This window comes from Heptranchias perlo, chromosome 11 (assembly GCF_035084215.1).
Source record: "Heptranchias perlo isolate sHepPer1 chromosome 11, sHepPer1.hap1, whole genome shotgun sequence".
NCBI lineage: Eukaryota > Metazoa > Chordata > Chondrichthyes > Hexanchiformes > Hexanchidae > Heptranchias > Heptranchias perlo.
This window is the reverse complement of record NC_090335.1, coordinates 22722736-22748125: the sequence shown is the minus strand read 5'-3', so window position 1 is coordinate 22748125 and position 25390 is coordinate 22722736. Positions and strand designations below refer to the sequence as shown.

Below are 25390 nucleotides of genomic sequence, written 5' to 3'. Positions count from 1 at the left end.
CTCAACCCCTCGAGCCTGTTCAGTTAGATCATAGCTGATCTGTACCTCATCTCCATTTACCCACCTTTGCTCTATATCTCTTGATACCCTTAAAAGACAAAAATTTCTTGATCTCAGTCTTGAAAATTTCAATTGACCCAGCAACTATAGCCTTTCATATTTCCACTACCCTTTCTGTGAAAAAGTGCTTCCTGATTTCACTCCTAAATGGCCTAGCTCTGATTTTAAGATTATGAGTCCTAGTTCTGGATTCCCCCACCGGAGGAAATAGTTTCTCTGTACCTACCCTATCAAATTCCTTTATCATATTAAATATCTCAATTAGATCACCCCTCACCCTTCTAAACTCAAGGGAATATAAGCCAAATTTATGCAACTTGTCCTTATAATTTAAAACTTTAAGCAATGGTATCATCCTGGTGAATCTGCACTGCACAACCTGCAAGGCCAGTAGATATTTCCTGAGGTGCAGTGCCCATTGAGTAGAATGGGTCAGTACTCTCTGGAGTTTAGAAGAATAAGAGGTGATCTCATTGAAACATATAAGATTTTGAGAGGGCTTGACAGGGTAGATGCTGAGAGGCTGTTTTCTCTGGAGAGTTTAGAACTAGGGGGCATAGTCTCAGGATAAGGGGTCGGCCATTTCGGACTGAGATGAGGAGAAATTTCCTCACTCAGAGGTTTGTAAATCTTTGGAATTCTCTATCCTACAGGGCTATATTCAAGGCTGAGATCGATAGATTTTTGGATTCTAAGGGAATCAAGGGATATGGGGATTGGGCGGGAAAGTGGAGTTGAGGTCAAAGATCAGCCATGATCTTATTGAATGGCAGAGCAGGCTCGAGGGACCGTATGGCCTACCCCTGCTCCTATTTCTTATGTTTTTATGTTTCTGAAACTGAATACTGTACTGCAGATGGGGTCTGACCAAGGCTCTGTACAAATGAAGCATAGCTTCCACACTTTTGTATTCCAACGACCTTGAGATAAAGGCCAACATTAACTTTTTGATTACTTTTTGTACCTGCGCACTAGCTTTTAGTGATTTGTTTACATGGACACCTAAATCCCTTTGCTGCTCCACAGGTCCTAGACTCTCGTCATTAAGAAAATATTCTGATTTATCTTTATCAGATCCAAAAAGGATGACACACACTTTCCCACTTTGAACTCCCTCTGCCATAGTTTTGCCCACTCACTTAGTCAGTCTATTATGTGTGTAACTTCCTGCTCCCATCTACACAACTTACTGTACCTCCTAACTTATTGCCATCTTGGATATACAACTCTCTGTCCTTCATCCAATTTATTGATATATATGGTGAAAAGCTGAGGCTCCAGTACAATCTTTTGGGACTGCCTCTTGTCATATCCCGCCAATTAGAGAATGAACCCTTTATTTCTACTCTTTGTCTCCTTCCCCCCAACCAATTACCGACCCACATCACAAGGTTACCTCCAATTCAGTGCATTTTTGTTTTTGCTAATAATCTCTTGTGCGGAACCTTACCACGTCTTCTGGAAGTCCATATAGACAACATATATAGTTATTTCCCTATCCACCATGCTCGTGACCTCCACAATAAATTCAATGAGATTATTCAGACATGACTTACTCTTCACATACCCATGCTGACTCTTTGATCAGCTAATATTTGTCCAGGTGCTCAGTCGTTCTGTCGCTGGTGCATCTGCAATTTCCTTACCTATTTCTTTTAATACCCCAGGTGAAAACCATCAGGTCCTGGAGATTTGTCTATCTTAAATCCTATTATTTCTCTATTACCATTTTTTATTTATATTAAATCCACTAAATCCCTCTCTTGACTTTTTTTTAGGTTCCCTTGTACCATTGATACTTTGTCCTCTTTCTCCACTGTGAAAATGGATACAAAGTACTCATTTAACAAGTTTGCCATTTTCTTATTATCTATTATAGTCCCACCTACATCTTTAATGGGCCCACATTATCCTTTCCCACCCTCTTTCTCTTAATATATTTATAAAATGTTTTGCTGTTTGCTTTGTTATCACTTCCAAGTTGTTTTTTATATTCTTTTCTGTAACTCTTATTACTTTCTTTGTATCCCTTTGTTGTTTTTTTATAGCTTCCCCCAGTCAACTGGATTTCTACTTTTCCTTGCATTTGTGTAAGCCTTTTCTTTTAGCTTAATACTGCCCCTTGCTTCACTTGTTGACCATGATTGCTTAACTACACAAGTGGACCCCATGCCTTTTAGGGTATGTGCTGTTTTTGTATCGTACCAAAGACTTTTTTGAATACTTTCCACTCCAAGGCCAGGGCCTCTGCCCTGTTCAAGGACACCCTCCCTGTTTATCCACTGTGGTGAAATGAGCTCTTCAGTTTTCAGGGCTCCAAGGGCTGTGTACCTTCCTTTCCCAAAGGCACAGACACCCTCTCTCAAGGTCACGACCATTTCCTTTCCCAGGGTCATAAGCACTTCTCGCTTCAAAGTTACCGTTGCTTCCCTTTCTAAGAAAAAGCTATTTCCTTTTACAAGAAGTTGGAACTATTACCCTTCACTAACTATGTTGTAAATCATTTGATAAGAATGGCAAAAAACATCAATAGTTGCAAAAGAGTTCCTGAGAAAGTGAGACAGTCACTTGCAGCTATGACACATGAAACCTTTGTGCCCCTGTCCAAACGTTTTAAACCTTAAAATACATCACGACAAGTTCACCCTCCCATCTGAACTTTAATTTTCATTACTTATGAGCTACACTGTGTGTCAGAAGAAAATAAGGAAGATACTGAAAGGGATGAATTACATTAAAGCAATTAGCTACGCATAAATTTTAAAAAAACCTAGGATTGGACAGTTGATACAGAAATGTTACTCCAAGGAAGTTAAACATTTCAAAGTTAAAATTGTCAAAAACTCAGTCCTTGTTTAATTCCTATCAACATACTTCAACCTTGTCAAAGTGTGGGATAGGAAATCCTCTGGTTGCTCTGTATCGCAGCTTCATAAATGCAAAATCCCTCTGTTCAGTATTCCTAGTGGAATTGTAAACCTATTCTTTTAAAATTCATTTACAATTTCACTGCAAATAACAAACAGGAAGTCTTCACGGGAAAATCTGGGCCAATGTCCATGATGGATTTGTGGTTTTATGTACACCTGTGTGTGAGTACATGAAAAGGAGTCAAGACACAATAGGGGTAATTTTTGGTTTTGGGGTGGGTGAAAAATGGGCTGTGGTGGATTGGTTGCCCGTTTTACACCCCATGCGATTTCCTTTGGAACTGAAAATCAGGTGGGGTGTATAATGAGCGGCTGATCCGTTAATGCCTACTTTTCGCCCCCATCAAAATTGAAAATTGCCCCCAATAAGAAGATGCTAATAACCTTAAGTTTGGGCGAGGCCCCAGGTTTGACTTTCTCCTACGCACTCAATGCTCTTAAAAGGTAAAGCTGACGAAGGTGGTCTACTCCAAGAGAATCAAGGACTTCTCATTTCTGGCTCTTTCTCCATTTCAGGTCTCTTTCCCTAGTATTGTGTATCATCTTGTCCTGCCAGCAGGAAAGTAGCCTTGTGATATTGTAATTACACAGGAATATAGGAACAGGAGTAGGCCAGTCAACCCCTCGAGCCTGTTCCGCCATTTTATCAGTCAATGGATGATCTGTAGCTCAACTCCATTTACCTGCCTATGCTCCATATTCCTTGATATTCTTATCTAATAGAAATGTGCTTACCTAACAAAAGTAGGGGGAGTGCATGTAGAGATAGACATGTGCTTAACCTTCAGCCCATCTTATGTGTCAGTAATTATAGTTAGTTTGTATTACAATGAGTTGCTGTATGAAATCTTTTAAGATGTATGTGTACAAAAGGATTCAGTTGTAAGTTGCAGCTAGAATGTGTGCCATGTTGGAGTGTGGGCATTTATGATCATCATGAAAGAGACGTGGGGCATAATTTTTACTCCAAGCTGGATACCCCACGCATCTGCAGATAATCGCGTGGGGAACCCGGAAGTGAATTGAGTGCACCACAATCTGCGATCACAACTCAATTGAAGGTAAGTATTTGAGCTTCCGGGTTTCCCACGCGCCAGGCAACCAGATTGACAGGCTGTCTGCCTGTAGGCGGTGAAAGGAGCCACGAATCAGGGAGTAGGGTGGGTGGGAGGGAGAGATCATCAGGCTTTGAAAAAATCGGAGGGCGGGGGGGAACGTGAACCACGTCGGGCAGGGGGGGCCAGCCGGCAGCGGGGATCGGGGGGGGGGGGGGTCCAGCATCTTGGGGGGCAGCATCGGAAGGGGAGGGGTCCTCCATTGTTGGGGGGTCACCTGATTGCGGTGGTCCTGTCGGCCAGGTGAGCTTGTTGGGCCTGGATGAAGCACTCCTGCTCCTCTGGGCCCACAAGCAGTGCAATAAATGCACTCACCTCATGGATCCGGCCTTTCCTGCCTGCTTTCACCTGACGTGAATCGGAAGTAATGGGAAACCCGAACAGGTAAGGTTAAATTAATTTTAATGTTCCAGAATATTAAGTACTTCAAGTATCTCAATGAGGTACATTGCCCTTTTAAGTATCGGCCTGCCGGCTTTAAGTGGGAGCGGGTCTTCCTGCTGTCTGCTGCGCACACGCAGACAAACCTGCCTGGGTTAAACCCAGAATTGGGCGAGTCGGAGCTGGGATGCGGTTCCGCTCCAAAAATCTGTTATTTTAACCTTCCACCCATCTCCAACTCACCTGTTTTTGAGGGTTAAAATTTACCCCATGTTGCGGGCAGCAGTAAATTTGGAACAACTTGATAGGCAATGCTTTGTGGTATGCATACTCAGGCCATCTACTTGGTAGATGGCATTCTTGGATAATCTTACCTTGGCAGCTTCCTTAAGATCTGCCATCTGATTCTGCATCTATTCGCATGCCCTGTAGCAGTGTATATAACATTGATCCTGCCTGCCACATCCTGCCAGACATGGCACAGCTCTCCTCTGTGGAGGGTGTCCTGGAGAGCCAAATATGGCAACCTTCCTTGCACCCACCTCATGCAGTAGTTACATCAAACAAGGGCTTATTTCCTGCGTCGGTCCATTCCTTGGCCAGAAACTCTTTTTCCCGCCTTACCGCCGGAGGGATTTTGCCATCCTGATTATTTTGACAGCCAGAAATGCTTTGCCATGCATCGTGTTCACTTTTTAAGTGCCCATCTTCCCTTTAAATGGTTGCTGCAGCTTTTAAAATAGCTGCAAGAGAACAGGGGATTCAGGCAATTCCCATTGAATCCATGTTGGGAACTCACTCTGCAAAATGAATTAGGTCAACCCTAGAGGTTTTGGTGGTGTTGGCCATTGGATCCCATAGTCCTGACTCCAGATTTAGGCTCCATTTAAACCATGACTATACTGCTCTTGTGAAGGATCACTGTTTTGCACCAATGCTACTCCTTGGGGCCATTGCCAAAAAAACACTTTGATTCTGGAGTATGTGACACTCCCATGCCAGTATGTCTAACCATGCTAACCGACTTGTAAATGATGTTTAAGCAAAATGCACAACTGCCCCAGTATATAAACCGATGTTAAATGATAAAAAACCTCTGTATGCTTGTGCTGGATAGCTTCTGATCAGTGAAGAATATTTGTTCCAGATGTTAACAGCAATTTCTATCAGGATATCCTTTATTCGAAATTTAATTGAAATGCTAGGATAATCTCCATTTTTAGTAGTTTCCGTTTGTGATATGCAAATATTTGCTCTTTTCCATTTTGTATTTTGAGACTGGAGCCTTGTACAGTTTGCCAATCATTTGGTGTTTTGATTGCCTGCTGATTGCTGTTGCTATGGTGCAGGGGACACACAAGGGCCCTCCATTTTATTGTCTATACTGGGTGTGAGGGGGAAAAAGAAGACTGCTCCTGCATATGTGTAAAAGTGCATCACATGACAGGTTGTGCAAATTTGGCAGTCAAAAAAAGATTCTCAGTTCAGAAATAGTCCACTGAAAATAAGCTATCAATATCAAGTCCACATATACAGTGTGAGTACAGAAAGTGGCGACTTGGGTAATTGGGTGTTGCATTTGTCTCCAGCACTGCACTTGTTGTCACAAGGATTGATTGCACTGCAAAATGAGATGTGTCTATTTTATTTCAGTTCTATTAATAATTTTCCATGTACACTTGCTGATATGTTGTAGAAATGGCACAAGTAGTAACCTAACCCACTTGTAAGATTCCACCTATTCACCCCTGACCTTTCCTCTGACCCCTTTAATTAATATTGGACAAATCCCCAGCACCCTGAAGCTAATTGACCTTTAGCAGAGAGGTGAGACTTATTTCAAACACATTGCCTGTTTCCAGAGGGAAAGTACAATTCCAATAGTTTGGCAGTGCACTATTATGTATCGAGCAAAGGTTAGTGAAAGATGAGATTTATGCATTATGCAAAATAAGTTGATTAATGTTTGTAGCTTACAAGCTGCCATCATGTCTGTTGCATTGTACTGTGTGTGTTGTAGGTAGGTAGTGTTACATTAACTATTTAACTATCAGATATTCGTCCGGAATTGAGCGTATACTTCCATTTCTTGCTGTTCCTCCTGAAATGTATTAGCTCACACTTATCCACATTATAGTGGATCTGCTACGATCTGCCCATTTTGCTGATCTGTCTATTTTGCAATGCACTGCCTGAAAGGGTAGTGGAAACAGATTCAATAGTAGCTTTCAAAAGAGAATGGATATATACCTAAAAGGAAAAATTTGCAGGGCTATGGGAAAAGAGCAGAGGAGTGGAACTAATTGGATAGTTCTTTCAAAGAGCTGGAACAGGCACGATGGGATGAATGGCCTCCTTCTGTGCTGTATGATTCTATGATTTTTAGAGACAGTGGGCTGTATTTTAGCACCCGCTATCGGGTGCGTTCCTGGCGGGGGGGACTCCGAAAATCGGAGAATCCTGGAGCTGGACCGGAGCCCGCCCCGAACCCGCGCACTTCCGGGTTCCCCGCTGACGCGCGGCGTGCGCACGCAGCCCCCGCTGGTGGGAATCCCGCAGGCAATTAAAGCCAGCAGGATGCCACTTGACAGTATCTATTTAGGTATTTCAGGTCATTAACTGACCTGATTAAGGGATTATGTGGGATTTTAGAACAAATTGGGAGTGTTTCCGGGGGAAACACTCCCAGGTCAAATGGACGTGTTGCAGCTGTCAGCCTGTGGCAGCTGCAAAGGTCCATTTGACAGATGGAGGGGGGAGACCCTCACCCATTGCAGGAGGCCACTCTGTCACTTGGGACAAAGTTTGGCCTCCACCACCCTCCTCCTGACAGTCAAAGTCACCAACCTGTACACTTACCCCGGGGTCCGGAGACATGTACCTGCCTTGCGGACCCCCTCAGATGTACATCTTGCGGATGGGGGCCGCCGTAGCTGCAGTCATGACCTCCTCGGAGGGCGAACAGCATCACCAGCCTTGCCATCCACGCCGTCCACCTCTGACACGTGGAGCTCCACAACACAGTGCTGTGACACATCCACCTGCACAGCAGGAGGGAGGGCTACCGCAGAGAGAGATGCGTCACAGAGGGCACCACCCTCGCCACAGGGTCCACAGACCGAGGCTCAGCCTCCTGGACCTCTCTGAGCAGCAGTGCACACGGAAGCTCAGAGTTACTCGACATGTAGTCGTGGACATCTGCAGCATCTTTCATGCCGAGCTGCTCCTGGCTGGCCCGAGCACTATCTTCTTACCTGTCGCTGTCAAAGTCACCACTGCCCTCAACAACTTCTCCTCCACATCCTTCCAGGGTGCAACCGGGGACATCGCCGATGTCTCTCAGTCGTCTGCGCAGAAGAGCCCTGCAAATACACCTACACCCACTCTGCAGTGACACAATGGGTGGCATCAGTTGTGGGTCCTCATAGTGATCCTCAGGAGTGGGCATTATTGCACAAACCAGACAGGATTCGCGAAGACATGGCAGTAGTGGTTACAATATAATATGTAATGTGAGTTGTTCTGAAATTCAATATAAGTAACACCCATGACAAACCCTCAAACACCCTTGTGCATCCCCTTCATGCTCACGACACGTTTGCCTTATGCTGCCTACTGCACATATGTGATGCATGCCCTGTGGCTGCAGCACAGGTAGTGGCAGGTTGAGTGAGGCTGGCCGTGACAGAGATGCATGAGAGGGTGAGTATGAGATAGAGCCATGAGATTGTATGAGGATTGGGTTGAGTGGTAGTGGCGGGATGAGTACTGGCGAGGTGAGTAGGTGCAGGTAAGATGAGGATGAGGTTTGAGTGGGTATGAGGGGTGATGTGACAGAGTAGTGTTGGCAGTGCAGAAGGAGATGTGGGGTGGGGGCAGTGATGTGGCAGACGGAGTGTAGGGGAAAGACTACGTGTACTCACTTTGGCTGACCTACTGAGGTCATTGGAGTGCCTCCTGCACTGTATGCAGGTGGGCGATATGTTGGTGGTGCAGGTGACCTCCTCTGCCACCTCGAGCCAGGCCTTCCTGGTGGCAGAGGCAGGCTGCTTCCTCCCGCACGCCGAGAGGAAGATCTCTGTCCTCCCCCCTCCTCCTCACCCCATGTATTGATACCTGGAGTGAGGCATCATTAAACTGGGAGCAGCCTTCCCCCTGGGCTGCTCCATGCTGTGATTTTTTCTGTTTGTTGCAGCATCTGTCAGTGGAGGACTGCCCCTTTAAATAGAGCTCCTCCAGCTGACAGATCTTACTGCGCATGCGCAGCCCGCCCGACGCGCAGATCAGCAGTGGGGAACCCGGAGGACCAGGTAAGTGGATCCAATTAGCCTGCGATCGCGCGGGGAGCTGACTGATTTCACCGGACGCGTTACCCACACGCCCGATAGCCCCCCCGCCAAGAACCCGCAGCCCTGCTAACATCGGGCCCAGGATATTCAATCTCTTTAGAGACAAATCAACTAACCTGTGTGTTAACTATATTACTTGGCTCCAAGTAAGAAATCGATGAAGACAGGATGCAGTGAGTCAAATTTCCGTAGGATTTTCACAGAGCCTTGAAGACAGGGATAAAGTGGGAACCCAATGAGTCTTCTACAATGCCAGTGCAACATAAGCTGTGTGAACAAGCAAGAGCATCTTTCTTGTCCTCTTTTACTGGCCTTCCTCTTATTCTTTCCTTCTGTATTTCTCTTTCCTTCTTCACAGCCAACCTGGCTGTGTGATTTATTCCTTTTAGTTTTCTCTTTCATAGTCTTTCTGGAAAGAGAGTGAAAACAAGAGACGTTTATGGAGGCAGGACCATCCCAGGGATCCAAAGTATTAGTTTTAGCCTTCTATTAAAACTCCTGTCCCTATAGTTTTAATGGACAGCTTTCACTATCGCTATGAATGCTGGGATAGGCCAGCCACCAGAGTAGCCTCTTGTTTTCTCTTGCTCCCTAGCTAGAGAATTGTCGGGAAACATAAGACCGATACTAGGGTACCCCAAAGGATGTTTGCAAGCCACTTTGTAAGATTCATGCAATGACGCTGTGCACCTTGCATTTTTTATGCCTCAAATGTAACATCGGTCAATTTGATGTGAAGAGAGAACAATTGTGAAAGAGAAAGGACGCACATTATATTGCATCTGCTATTGTCTGCTAGCCTGTCTATTTTTAGAGGCAGTATCTGTGGTGCTTATTTCTCCATCCTATGTGCAGTATTTTCCACTTGTCTGCTTTAAATTTCATGTGCCCTTGATCTGCTACATACTTTATCCAACTAACTCTGTTATTTCTGAGCTGCTTCCTTCAAATCCACTGCCCCTTTGGTATCATCTGTAAATGTGGCCATTTTGCATTGAGTTTCTGAGTCCGGGTCATTTATGCACATGAGAAACATTAGTGATCCAGACACTGAGCCCACCTTCAAGTAACTCCTCTACCGAGTACTAATTTTCTATTCCTTCTCCATTCCCAGGGTTTCCTCCAAATCCCCACGGCTTTGAGTTTGACTAATGGTCTCTCATGTGGGACTTTGTCAAATATCTTTTGGAATTCTAGATACACTGGGGTAAAAATCAACTTCGGCAAGGGGGGTAAAATGGGTGGTAGTTGATCGGCTGCTCCTTATACACCCTGTCTGATTTTCCTTTCCACTGATTTCAGCTAACGGACAGATGCTGAGGTCTCTGGGCCAAAGTGCTCCTCTGCTGTTAGGGGGTTTCTCAGTGGAGTGAGCAGACATGGATGCCGAGGTTAGCCCTTTTCTCCCATATCCCAACTCAGATCCTCCGACCTTCTAACTCTGCCCTACCGTGCGTCCTCCAATCTTCACTCCACCATCAGTGGCAGAGACTTCGCATGTCATACCCAGATGGAGTTCTCGCCCTAAAATCTCTGCCTTCCTACATATCTCCCCCCCCTTCAAAAACCTCATCAAAACCTAGATCTTCGATTATTCCACAGCCACCTTCTCCCTACACATGCTCAGTGTACATTCTACACCCTTTATAGAGTGCCTTAGAACATTTTGCTACATTTAAAGGCACTAAATAAGTGCAAGTTGTTGTTCATGGGAGATCTGTAGATTTCCATGGAAGGATGAGCCAAAGGTTGAATGGCCTCCCTCGTCCGCACTTGTCTTTGTGATTTTTATGAACTCATTTGTGAGGACTATTTGGAGGAAAGATTTCTCACAAATTACATTTGTCTTTGGGTTGTGCTTGAACGTAGATCTCATAAGGGAGCAACTAAATCCTGAGAAATTTAAGCCACCTGGACCTTTTCAGACGTAGCTTTATTCGAACCATTGTTTTGTAGTTTATATTTGTTAAGTCAAAGAATAAGCCACTCATACAAAGTATAGGTTATGCTGTACATAAAGGTCACAACATTGAGTACAGATAAGGGAGGCCATTCAGCTCATGTATCTTCTCCTTGTTGCAGAGAAAGGAAAAGACTTCTCAGCAGAGACCTTCCTTTTGACACTCAGTTTATTCGTGAGATCTGACAGAACTCACCATATCGATCGGTCTCTGCTTCATTGTATCCGGGACTGGGTTAGAATAATTTCTGCTAATTAACTGAGTAGAAACCTTGCCTTAGTGTAGCTCATACAAAACACAATTCTGATATCCACTGTCATAGTTCTTAACCATTTCAATTTTAATGTAAGAAAATAAGGTGTAAATTCCTGGCATGGGAGGGGAAGGGGGGTGCCCTCTCCCCTGGGCAAGGGGCAGGTTTGGTTCAGGAGGCAGCAGACAAGGGGGTCAGTGATACCAGTGGGCCATAGAGGGAAAGAGGACAAGATTGTCTGAATTTTTTTTAAATTGGAACGGTGACTTCCCCTTCAACACCCAGTCCAAACTCTCTACAGATATTCCAACCTCATTCAGGAGTGGCTGCCTCATTTGCATGGACCTAACACGCAACCTTTGGGCAGCCTCCCTGCTCCTTTGGACTAACTGCCCACATTGGGTGCATTGAGTACCTTGGGCATGTTCTCGGCCTCAGGCCTCTGTGCAGCAGGCGGCGCCAGCCATTACATTATCGGCCCTTATGTGATATACTGTGAGCAGCTGCAGCTGTTGTAAGAGGAACAGATTGGCGGCACAGGTGGTGGAACAAGAATCCTTCATAGGTTTCAAGAAGGAACCAGACACGTCCTTGTCAACAATTGGGAGTCAGGGTTATTCGAAGTGCACCAAAGGAATACTGTGGATAGGTGGGCTAAATGGACCTGCCTGGATCTGTTACTATGGAGGTATAATTTTAACCCCAAAGAATGGGTGGGAGGTTAAAATAACAGGTTTTTGAAGCGCAACCGCAGCCTGGCTCCACTTTCGGGTTTAACCCAGGCGCGTTTGGATGCACGCTCGGATCCGAAACCCGGAAGTCCCGTCCCCACTTCATGCCGGCGGGCGATTGTTAAAGGGGAAATTTACCTCATTGAAATAGTTGAGGTACTTAATTTTTTGTTGATTCTAAGCCAGAAACGAACTTAACCTCACCTGCACGGGTTTCCCATGGCTTCTCAATCTTGCCATCGAAATGGAGGCGAGATTCATGCAGAAGTTGATTTGGGCCTTTAAACCTGTGATTTACACATCTCAAGAAAAGCTCAGGCATTGCAGCTGGTCTCTCAGTTCTCTCAGGCAAACTTTTGGCTGAGAGTTCTTCTTGTGTTGAGACTGAGAGTTCTTTGTTGTGACTGAGAGCTCTTTGTTGAGACAGCTTTAGGAAGAATTTGTAGTCTCTCAAACTGACAAGGTCAGGATGGGGGGGCGTAATGGACGTATTTCAGTGGACATCTGAAAAGGAGGAAAATGACGATGTTTGCCAGCCATGTCATGCTGTGTTGGGATCTTCTGGTGCACAAAACAGAAGTGTGCAACAAGGACCTGAAGAACAGCAGAGAGAATAGATGAGTGGAGAACAGCTGAGAGGGGCCGAAGTCACAGGAGGCGCTACCCACGTGAGGATATACAGGCAGAGGTTGAGCTTCCTGGACTCTCTGAGCAGCAGTGCCTACGCAGGCTCAGATTGAGTTGGCAGGTGGTCGCAGACATCTGCAGCCTCCTTGAGGAAGAGCTGCTCTCCACTGGACCTGGTGGCCATGCATTACCCATCGCTGTTAAAGTCACCACTGCCCTCAGTTTCTTCACTTCTGGATCCTTCCAGGGCGCCACCGGTGACATCTCCAGGGTGTCTCAATCGCCTGCACATATGTGTATAAGGCAGGTGATGGATGGGTTATTTTCCAGGGGTCCGATTATGTGAACTTCCCCCGCAACGACATCAGCCAGAATGTGCAGGCAGTGGGTTTCGCCTCTTTGGCTGGCTTCCCACGGGTGCAGGGCTCAATCGATTGCAGGCACATCGAGGACCACCACATGAGCGAGGAATCTTCATAAACCGAAAGTGCTATCTCTCCATCAATACATGGCTGGTGTGTGACCACCGGAAGAGTTTCCTGCAGGTGTGCGCCAGATTCCCTGGCAGCTGTTGAGATTCATTAATTTTGCGCCAGTCCAATATTCCAGACCTCTTCCAGACAGGAGACAGAATTAAGGACTGGCTCATTGGAGGCAAGGGATAAGGGCTACCCCCTACAAACATTGCTCACGAAACCTGTGAGGAACCCCACCAACGGGGCACAAGAGCGATACAGCCAGAACCACATGACCACCAGGTGTGTCGTTGAGCAAGCCATCAGCATGTTGAAGATGTGTTTCAGGAAGATGCATGTCCTGCACAACATAGCGCAGTGGAGAGGTTTACAGGTGGTGGAGGAGGGCGAAGGCACTCATCCATCATCACCTGTTGGCGACAACATTGAAGAAGAGGAAGAAGAGGAGGTGGACGAGGAGGAGGATGAGGAGGACGAGGTGGAAAATGAAGATGGGGCACCAATTGCCAGATGATCCGCGTACATTGCTGCCTGTGATGCCAGGGATACCCTCGTCTCTCACAGGTTCTCATAATGAGAGTTGCAAAATAAAGAAACTGAGATACTCAGGCCACCTGTTACAACCACCACCAACTCTCCCCTCCCTCCTTCCCTCCCTTTGTACAAAACTGTCCTTCAACCAAGCATATGCCCAATGCACATTCACCCATGACGAAGCAAATGAAAGGGCGACTTGACACTCGGGATACAATAATGGGCAAGACGTGGCAGTGGGGATAATTTAAAAAATTTATGCGCCAATATAAGAAAAAAGAAAACTTAGCAACATATAATTTCTTCAATCACCCTTGTGCATACCCTTAATCTTACATTTTCTACCATTTCTACGTGGTGCATCCCCTGTGGCTTCAGCAGAGGTAGAGGCAGGCTTCTCAGATCCCTACCAAGATGCATTTGGCCCATGACCTCTGGGTGTTAGACCCCATGAGGGCCTCGCCAAAGCCTGCGTCACCTGCACCTGTGCAGGGGCAGACCCGACTATCGGGAGAGGAGGCAGCATTTTGGGTGCTGGTTGATCGGGGGGCGCAATGGGTGAAACAGGGGAGCGCTTTGAGTAGAGTTCCCACTTCCATGTCCCTTTTTTCATTATGCCTTTCCAGGGCCAGGGCCGCATCACTCCTACCACTCTGATGGAGAGCAGCTTGGTGCAGATCAGTGATGCACTGTAAGGCCACGGATCAGGTATCTGTCAACCTGTTTAAGACAGCATTCATGTTGGCATCCAGAGTCTGCACAGCCGTGGTCATGGCCAGCATAGACTCATTTGAGAGCCGTGCTTGAAGCTCAATGGAGGCGGCCACTCTCTCCATTGCAGACATTCTCACACTTACCTGCGACAACAATCCACCAATGCTGGAGTTGGACTCCTCCATCCTCTCTGCTATTGTGGGGAGTGTGCGGTGTACATTTTCCAGTACCTTGCAAAGGTGCAGCTGTACCTCAATCATTCTCCTTCTCAATGATAGTCCCCGGGGTTCAGCATCTGCGTCCAGCTGAGCAGAGCTTGGAGAGGAGTGCGTCCTCTGACGTGGACTCTCCACAGCTGCCCCTGCCACCAGTGTCTGCTCGTGCTCACATGTGAATTGTGAATCACCAGGTGAAAACACAACTAATCGTGTAGCAGGACCCTCCGAAGTGCCAGTATCCGTGCTGGTGCATGGCTGTATGTCCTGTGATGGTGCACCCTCAAAGAATGAGGTTCTCTGAGGAATCGATGTCATCCAACTCACCAAATTTTTCTTCTACGCGTCAAGGACCTGGAAGATAACAGAAAGCGATATGAATTAGTCATGGCAAAGTAACAATCTTGCCAATCATCATACTCAGGTTTATTATAGTTCACTCATTGATGAAATAAAGTCACCATGTGTGTGGAAGATCTTTAAGTTCTCTCACCAAGCATCTGCGGGTTCCCAGTCTCTCCATCTCTTATAAAAAGGGATGCAGCGGTCTGACTTATCTCCATTGCCTCCTCCTCTGCATCAGTCAGTTGCACAATTTGTGGAGGGCCACCTCCAGTCCTTGCCCTCTCTCTCTCTCTTGCTTTTTGCGCTCTCTTCTCCTACAAGGGGTGATAGAACAGACCTGTGAGTGACTGAAGGTGCCGTATTCACCTGATGGTTGCAATGCATTGGGTGAGGCTGACTGTCATACAGGTGCATCAGAGGGTGACTATCAGACAGATTCATCACATTGCATCAGGATTGGGGTGAGTGGCAGTGGTGGGTGCACAAATGGGGAAGTGAGCAAGTGCATTGAAAGTGAAGGATGGCTGCTGGTGAAACTTAAGTGAGTGTGAGGAGTGATGTGATGGAGTAGGCTTACCAATACAGAGTGAGAAGGGAGCATTGCACAACACAGGATGTGGGTGAATCAGCAAATGTCCTCACTTTTCCTGACCTGGTTAGGTCATTAAACCGCTTCCTGCACTGCAGCCAAGACCCAGGCATTGTGTTCCTGCTGCTTACCTCTCCTGCCATCTCCTTGGTGGCAGAACCAGGTTTCTTCCTCCCATCACTTGGGTAAATCACCTCCCTCCTCATTCTCACTGCATCGAGCAGTACATCCAGTGAAGCGTTAATGAACCTGGGTACTGCCTTTACTCTCCTGGAAGCCATCTGTGTTTTCCCTCCTTTCTCCTCCAAAATCCATTTTTGCTTTGTCCCTTTAAATAGTGGACTTCAGACCACGTCAGAAGGGTGCGCAGTACGCCTGCTGCACAGCTTGGAGACGCGAAACCCGGAAGTAAAATTAAGTGCCTTCAATTGAGTTGCGATCACAGATTCTGACACACGCTCAAATTACTTCTGGGTTTCCCACGCGATTATCTACCCACCCGCTGAGTTCCCGGCTTCAGGTAAAAATCACACCCTATGTGACTATCACTGTAACAGCATGAGTTACTGCATGCATGGCTATACTGGTGGTCTGACTGAAGGACGAATAGTTCATGTTTTATCTCTAGTTGTACAGTGGAAGAACAGACATGATTGACATCACATCTGAAGGTGCTGAAGTAAAAGAGTGGGATCGGTTAAGATCATGAACGAGCTAAGATGACACATTGATCATGCGCAGTTTCTGGGGAATGTTGCTGATGGAATGCCCGGAGGTGAAGGTGATACATTGGGCCGGATTTTGCTGTACAAATAACGGTGAGGCTAACGACGTTCACCGTCATTCATGTACAAATCAGACAGTGACTTCCGGCAACTGCACATGCGCAGTTAAACGTGGAAATCCGGAAGTTGCTGTCCGAGATGCACTGCTTCTCCAAGAGCTGCATGAAAATGGCATCTCGCCATCTGACTCTTTTTTAATCATTCATGGGATGTGGCTGTCGCTGGCGAGGCCAGCATTTATTGCCCATCCCTGATTGCCCTTGAGAAGGTGGTGGTGAGCCGCCTTCTTGAACCGCTGCAGTCCGTGTGGTGAAGGTTCTCCCACAGTGCTGTTAGGAAGGGAGTACAGCAACTTCATGCCATTCATGCCATTCAAATGTAATGAAGTTCCTGTACTTACCCCATCGATACGGACTAAACTCGCAACAAAAAGTTAGGGCTTGTCCATTCCAGTGGAAGTACCCTTTTAATGGTGTGGTAAGTCTTAATTACTGCCAAACAACCTCGCTGGCACTGAAAATTAACATTTACAAGTGTGGAGTCTCATTTCTTCAGCTTTTAATTATTACTTTTTCTTTCTGTCTCTTTTATCTCTCTCTTTTAATCCAATCTTTCATTCCCTGTCTTTATTTTGCTTTCTGTACCTGTTTTGACATTGAATTCACTATTCTAACTTATACTTCCTGGTTCAGTCTCTGAGCTGATCATTAACAATTCTTCAATCTGTTTGGTTAAGGAGACACACAGTTGCTTGCCCTGTTCACACAGGTCCCAGATGTCCTGTAGAGGGCGCCGTGCTGAAATTACAGTAACTTGCCGTGCAAAATCCCATAGAAAATCTATGGGCAAGTGCAGGTCTAGCAAACGTGACACTCTCACAGCAAAATCCGGCCCATTAACTTTCTCTTTAGTTGTGATGCAGTCGCAAATAGGAATTCCCCGGCTCTGTTCCAGTAGCAGCACCCAACTATGTACAAAACAAGCCTGGCTGTAACCTTATAGACTTCAATCTCGTTCATGATGCAAACAGGAAGCTGTGTTGAAAAAAGGTTGGTCTTTCCTGCCTGATTGGTTAATAGTACTGTAATGAGCACTGTTTTGATGTTAACTTGTATCAAATGGTGTTTTAATTTTTTCATATATTTGTTGTGTTGACAAGGGGCACTGGAAAAGCGGTTTTTAGAAAGTTGTTTTAAAAAATAACGTAATCCCATCTCTCAGAAAACTGGTTCAAAAGTGTACCAAGATGCAGAAGTTGGAAGGTTTCGCAAATATAAAGTTCCTTTATAATCCTCTAGATTCTATCGTAAAATTGCGTTGCAGCATAATTGTGGCAGTTTGAACAGCTGAAGGGGAAAATGGGCCTTTATATATGACAGAAAGTGGGCTAAACACACTGTTCTCCTGAACTTACACTGTGGTCGGGCCACCAGTCTCAGTCTGACTTGATGGCCAAGTGTGTTCTGGGGGAGATGGGGGGTTCCACATGTGCGGAGCAGCTAGGGTAAATTGCACTAAGGCACGATCGACAGATGACATCACGGTGCACAAATTGTCCCAGACTTTCTTCAACGTGTCGCGTTATGAGGCCTGTACTTGACAGGGACATGAGGTCATCCCGCTGGCAGTGGGCAGTGCAGCACTTTTAGTGGCGAGAGTACTCAGTTGTAGCTTTAAATTCTGGGTTGGGCTTTATTGACGAATTTTTCCTTCTGCAAATGCCTTCGTTCCTTCTTATTGGCTGCACTCCCTGTCAATCACCAGGAGATAACATCCATCTTAATTTTGGCTCCACCCACCACCTCCAATGGATTAACCTCTATCCTGCCCTCCCTGCAATGGTTTGACTTGATCTGCTTCCTGTGTATTCTTAAGCAGACTGGCCTGTGCAGAGTCATTCCTGGCCTGTTTTGACCCACAGAATCATTCCCAAGCCAACCAAAAGTTTCCTGTATTTTGGCATACTTGACCCTGTTGGAATCTTTTACAGTCTCTCTCACCCTGCCCAGAGTTTTTTTTGTCTCTATTGTCTCTTTCCCTGTTCTGACAGGGATGTGTCATGCTAGAATATAGTTCTCTGGATATCAGTACCCCTACAGTACCTTGCCCAGTGGCCTTTCTCCTGTGTGAGGCTACACGGTCGGCTAATAAACAGCAGGTGGCATCACAAATGATCCTGTCCTTACGTGATGGCCACCTGTATGAAATCTCCACCAGAGGTCACTGAATAGCGATCTGGTTGATTACAGTACTCTCATCACTGCTCTTGCAGAGGTCAGCAGAACACTAACAGAATGGTATGGTAGTGTAGTGGTTATATTACTAGTAATCCATGGCAGTTTGAGAATTTGGATTCAGTTTTTATAAAAAATCTGGAAATAAAAAGCTAGTATCAGTAACAGTGACCACGAAGCTGTCGGATTGTCGTAAAAACCAGGCTGGTTCACTAATGTCCTTTAGGGAAGAAAACCTGCCATCCTTACCTGGTCTGGCCTATATGTGACTCCAGTCCCACTCCAACAGGGTTGACTCTTGACCGCCCTCTGACGTGGTCGAGCAAGCCACTTAGTTGTCAAAAAAAAGAAGGCCTACCACCACCTTCTCAGGTCAACAGTTAATACTGGCCTTGCCAGCAATGCCCAAATCCTGAGAATGAAGATATAAAAAAGAAACAGCCAGAAGTAAATTTGTTGTACTGTAGTCTCTGACGATTTCGTAGATGTTATTGTGGCCATTACCAGACAGCAATGGTGGACTGCAACCGTGATCTTGCTTTTGTTTTACAGACATTGCTGTGGTGGACATGAGCGATGTCTTCAGGCAGCCAACGCTCTTTTATCATCTAGGTATACGAGAAAGCTTCAGCATGACCAACAATGTTATTCTCTACCATAACACTGACCTGGAAACCGCTCAGTCACTCAAGGTTAGTCATTTTCATATTCATAATTTTTCTGACATGCGTTTGAACATGTTTGCTGCCAGTCCATTTAGATTATACCTGAATTGATAGTTGCACAGATCTGCCATTTCAAATTAAAGCCATCCTATGTAGTTTTTTTTTCCTTTTGGAATTAGGTTTCATAATTAATCTTTATGAGAACCAGAATTCAGGCTTCTGCAAAGCCCAAGATCCTACAATGCTGACCATTGCACAAGATTTCGGAGCTAAGACTGCAACCTAAGAGCTCAGATCTCTGCAGGCATCATGGGATCACACAATTCCCCCCACTCTTATATCCCCTAACCAGCTCAGGTTGAATCCTAAAGTATTTAACTTGTTCTCAGACTTACGGACATACGAACATACAAAATTGACGGGCAGGAAAAGACCAGCTGGTCCACCAAGCCTGCCCCCCCACCATGATGGCTGGAACATCGTGACTAGACTCTTCTCCCCTCCCACCCCTGCAGCCATGTAATCTCCTGGGAGAGGCAAAAAAGACAGAGAAAAAACCCAGGGCCAATAAGGGAAAAATACTCTGGAAAATTCCTCTCCGACCTCCTCAGGCGATCGAAAACAGTCCAGTCACTTTAAAGCAGTGGTCCGAGTCACAGATCTACATTCGGCGTTGTTTTTGAGTTGTTATTGATTTTTTGAGTTGTCAGATTTTTTGGGGGCCCATCAATTCTTATGAAGCTGCTCATTGGCTTTTGCAGGTTTTATTAGGTTTTACAGTTACACTCCTTGTCAGTAATGTTGAAGGTTGGTTATCATCAGCCCATATCTTTCCATATTTCTACTCTGGTTGACAGAGCTTTTGGGGTTCTGAAGAGGTTGGGGTGAGCCTCTTTTCAACCTGCCACACTTAAATACACAACTTGGAAAAAAAGATTAATCATTATTTAAAATATTTTTATTACTGAGAAACCCAAGTGGTAGACCAAGATCAATAATGCAAGATGCCAAAGTTGAAAAGCTCCATGAGAAACACCAGATAAATGTGAGAAGTTGAGATTAGGTTATGCCTAGTTTGGAATTTATGGCTATGATTCCCCCCCCCCCCCTTTTTTCATTTCTGCTATTAATTCCTCACATCTTTGCTATTCTGCTCAGTTTGGAAATAATTTCAGTAGATTTTCAGCATTCAATGACTTGTGTCTACACTTGTTACATTTTTGCCAGGTTTAGGTTTTTTTTGAACCATTCTTGAAAACTTTACTATCAGTGTTGTTAGACGGTGTAAGGTATATCTCTCCACTGAGAGAAAAAGAAGGAGAAAGAAAGAAAGAAAGAAAACTTGCATTTATATAAGTTAGCAACTTTTTTCCAGACTTCAAAGGCAGAGAAGCTAAATTAATCAGCTTGTTCATTTCTGGTTTATTTGTTCAGATACAAAATCATATGTTCTATTTATTATCTGCCATGTACCTGGTCTCCTCGGGTCATGCTCTAGCTGTGATTAACCGGCACCTGGGTCTCTGCCCTCATCCAGCTGCTTAGCGTTACATCAGAATGGTTTGGCAGGGGGGGGGGGGCAGTGACTCTCCTCCTTCCCTTTAATTTGTGAGAGTGCCTGGCCTCTACTCAGTACTTCCCCACAATGACACAGCTGAGGTCAAGGCATTTAGCAGAGCTGGGGAATTACAGTGACAAAGTTTCTTCTCACTCTGTAGCACTGTGTGCTCCCAATGCATTACATCACCATCCCATCCCATGTCATGGAATTCCTTTTAAACCTACCTAAATTCTTATATAATTAGCGTTCTTCGTACAGGTGAAATTTGAACAAGCCCACTTTCATTTACTGAAAAGGCGGAGTTCCCTATGTTAGAGTATGGGGTTATACAAGACATGAAACAATATGAACCAGTCGATTTCCTTCCTCAACTTGTCTGATTTGTCAACAGTCAAAATTATGTATGGCACTAACAGGCTTTGCCAAGGCTTTTCTTTGAGTGGTATCAGTGCTAAAGATATCCACTGTTTAGAGTCACCCCACTGAATGATTTTCTTTGTAATGCTTAACCACATCCTCGAGTCATCCACCACTGATCCCATTTCAAAAGAAACACTGCACCCAAAGTCACAAGTGGAGTTTACCACAGCAATAAGGTGAAGTGAATGTAATGTAACTTTGGTAACATAAGCTGTGAACTTCTTGAGATCCTCAGGTCACTTATGGATAGGCTAGTTGACAGTTTGAATAACCAGACGTTGCTGAGCTTTCCAAAGGTTTCTGGATGTCTGGTCTAATTTCAGCTGGGGCAGCTATAAGGGTGCTAAAATTGGCCTTAGAACTCTTGGGCTGAGGAGGGGAAGATCGTCCAGGGACTCAGTCTTCAAGACGTAAAAATCCCATGAGCTCCTTGCATTTGGCATTGGAGGTAAAGATATTGGGAACAGAGGAAGGTCGTCGGAGGAGTCGGTTTGTGAAGAGGGGCTAGAATTGTTTTTAATTTCCAGGATAATCCTAGAGTAGTAGGAACATTTGGCTGTAGGAAGGGAAATACGATCATTTTTATGGCAGTCTAGCAGTGATGATGAGGCCAGTTGTGCATCAAGTCTGCTTAAGTCTGTGGCCCTCAGACTTTAGGGAATTTGATCAGGAGGAACAGCAGGAGTAGGGAACTTTGAAGTATTTGGTGGGGATGAAGGCCATTGTAGACAGAAACAACTATTGAGTAGTTCAACAGCAACACTGATGTCATGACAAGAGTAGGCCAGATGAGAGGTAATAGGGAGTTAAGAGAGGGTGTTGGTGAGAGAGGGGGAGAAGTTTTCTCTGGGGCGTGGAGGGATAGTAGTCTGATTTGAAGTGGGTACGGAAATATGGATGTTGAGTGAACCAAGGAAATGATTAAACAAGGCCTTATCAATGATCAAAAACTTGGAGATGTCGTGACCTCTCTTGATAGTGAGGTCAAGGGATTGGTAGTGGGTATGGGTAGGGCAGTTGATGTGCAGAGTGAGGTTGAGTAAGGACAGGAGGCAGACAAATTGGGGGGAGGGGAAGGGAAATTTAGATGAAGCTTGAAATCACCGAGGATGAGGAGTTGCCTGGTACTGAGCTGGATTGAAGAAAGAAGGAGATTTTGGCAAGGAAATCACCAGGGCTCGGGCTGATAAGTGGCAAGTAACATTCGCACCAGAAAAGTGCCAGGCAATGACCATCTCCAACAAAAGAGAGTCTAACCACCTCCCCTTGACATTCAATGACATTACCATCGCCGAATCCCCCACCATCAACATCCTGGGGGTCACCATTGATCAGAAATTTAACTGAACCAGCCATATAAATACTGTGGCTACAAGAGCAGGTCAGAGGCTGGGTATTCTGTGGCGAGTGACTCACCTCCTGTCTCCCCAAAGCCTTTCCATCATCTACAAGGCACAAGTCAGGAGTGTGATGGAATACTCTCCACTTGCCTGGATGAGTGCAGCTCCAACAACACTCAAGAAGCTCGACACCATCCAGGACAAAGTAGCCTGGTTGATTTGTAACCCATCCACCACCCTAAACATTCACTCCCTTCACCACCAGTGCACCATGGCTGCAGTGTGTACCATCCACAGGATGCACTGCAGCAACTCGCCAAGGCATCTTCGACAGCAGCTCCCAAACCCGCGACCTCTGCCACCTAGAAGGACAAGAGCAGCAGGCACATGGGAACAACACCACCTGCACGTTCCCCTCCAAGTCATACACCATCCCAACTTGGAAATATTTCGCCGTTCCTTCTTTGTCGCTGGGTCTAAATCCTGGAATTCTCTACCTAACAGCACTGTGGGAGAACCTTCACCACACGGACTGCAGCGGTTCAAGAAGGCGGCTCACCACCGCCTTCTCAAGGGCAATTAGGGATGGGCAATAAATGCTGGCCTTGCCAGTGTCACCCACATCCCATGAATGAATAAAAAAAAGACAATGAGCGCTTTGAAAGAGAGATGGGAAGGTACAAGGTGAGGTGCTCAAAGCAGGAAAAGGTGCTGGAGAAATAAGGGAATGGGTCATGATGGAGCCTACACTGCTGCCAGCATAGTTTGGATTGAAAATATATAGTTGGACAGAGCCCCTCAGTGAAGGGAGAAGAGTGACTGTCAATAAACCAGATTTTGGTTAACCCCAGGGATTCGAGAGACTCTCCAAGGATGAGGTTGTGGGTGGGGAAAGTCTTATTTGCAAGGAGGTGGACATTTTGAAGGGCAATGTGGAATGGACGTGCATTGGAAACTGCAGAGATGTGTCATTGTGGAGGGGAGAGAAAGAAAGAGAGTATTTTAGAGAGGGTTGCTTCAATTTAAGAGATTCTGGAGGTAAAATTCAACTTTGGCAGAGGGAGAAAATGAGCAGTAGTGGATCAGGCACCTGTTACATACCCCGCCATTGACTTCAAAGAAAAGGAAAATCAGGCGAGGTGTATAATGGGCAGCAGATCCGCTACTGCCCGTTTTCTGCTGAAGTTAAACCTCAGCCCCTCTGAGTCTTTGGGGGTAATTTTAACCCCCAAGAACGGGTGGGTTGGGGGCAGGTGGGCAGTAAAAATCGTGGATTTTTGGAGTGAGACCGCACCCCGGCTCCAACACGACTACTTCCGGGTTTGACCCAGGCGCGTTTGGACGTGTGCATGCAACAGACACCAGGAAGTCCCGCCCCCATTTAAAGCCGGGTGGGATGATCCTTAAAGGGGCAATGTACCTCGTTGAAATAATTGAGGTACTTCATTTTTTGTGTATTACAAGAGTAAAACAACTTCAATCTTACCTGTTCGGGTTTCCCATTGCTTCCGATTCACGTCAGGTGAAAGCAGGCGGGAAGGGCCGGATCCAGGAGGTGAGTGCCTTTATTACACTGCTTGTGGGCCCAGAAGAGCAGGAGTGCTTCATCCAGGCCCAACAAGCTCACCTGGTGCAACAGGACCCCTGCGATCAGCTGATCCCTCCCCCCTCCCCCATGCTGGCCCCCCCTCCCCGATTGCTAGACTCCTCCTTCCCTGATGCTGACCCCCTCCCCAGATGGTGGTCCCCACCCTGCTTCCGACTCTTCACCTGACCTCCGATCTCTTCAACATCTTCGAGCGACCTCTGATCTCGTCTTCCGATCTTAAAGCGACCTCCAATCTCTTCCCGGCATCAGCTCCCCCAATGTCCTCTACGGCCCACGATCCCATCCTCCCTCTTATTCAATTCCCGGCCTTCCCGCCCGACAGACCGGAAGTAAAATTTATTGACCTCATTAAGGTCGCAATCGTGTGCCAACTTACCTTCCGGGTTTCGCGGCCGATTATCTTCCCCCCCTCCCCCAGTCCCTTCCCGCCTCCATCAATCATGCCCTTTATTTATGTATTTTTAACAACTGATTTAATAATGAAAATGTTTTCATTTGATTTATCTTTATTTATTTTTATTTTAAAAGCTGGTATCAGTAAAACTGACCATGAAGCTGTTGGATTGTCATAAAAATCCAATTGGCTCACTAATGTCATTTAGGCAAGGAAACCTGCTGTCCTTATGTGACTCCAGTCCACCATCAGTCTCTTAACTGCCCTCTGAAGGGGCCTCAATTGTGTCAAACCACCTTCACCACAAGGACTGCAGCAGTTCAAGAAGAAAGCCCACCATCACCTTCTCAAAGCCATTAGGGATGGGCAATAAATGCTGGCCTTGCCAGTGATGTTCACATCCTGAGAATTAATAATAAAAAAAATCTAGCCCTGGGTAGGCCTTCTGCCTCTGCTGGATTAACTCAGATTGTTTGGACAACTTTCTTTTAGTGGTTACTGCTGTCGACAAGTCTCACTTTTAGAAAAGCTTTTATAACTCAGTTGTAAAAAAATGTTGATTTAAGATGGCAGGAGGTAAGATTTTTTGTTCACGGAAATAAAAATTGCTTGGCCAAGTGGTTCTATTAAACGCTAAGAATAGGGCAATTTTAAGGATATCTTCCAGTGAGTTACTATCATTAAGTAAGCATTCAATTTAGAAAAAATGAACTTTGCAAGATTTTATTCCATTAGGCAAATGGATTATGTCTGTTTGTTTGGCATAAAATGTCATCATCATTGCATAACGCGTGATTAAATGAACCTTATTTTTATGGCTGGTGATTAAGATGGATAAACCATTGCTGCTGCACTACCACTTATCAATGTTTTTAGGCCTTTTCATTCAGGCCACAGCCATTTATGTTGCATCGTGACCCATTTTGCTAACTGTTTGAGTTACTGGTTCAGAAGCCTCAGAAAACTACAGAAGGACAGAAATGAGGAGCCCACGACTCAGTCTAGGCAGAATGGCAGAAAGGCCCAGATTTATTTCCCAGCTTTTTCATTGCCGATTTGTTGCTTTCCTAATGGCCGTTTATCTCTCTGAAACCTGTTGCTT

General features: G+C 45.6%; 1 protein-coding gene across 1 annotated transcript in view; it reads left to right on the top strand.

The window, feature by feature from the left end:
* map3k15 (mitogen-activated protein kinase kinase kinase 15) overlaps positions 1-25390 on the top strand; it is a 160093-nt gene that overhangs the window by 10279 nt on the left and 124424 nt on the right. The window contains exon 2 of the mRNA XM_067992682.1: positions 18852-18991. Within this exon, the coding sequence (XP_067848783.1) occupies positions 18852-18991 (140 nt within the window). The remainder of the gene's footprint in view (positions 1-18851; positions 18992-25390) is intronic.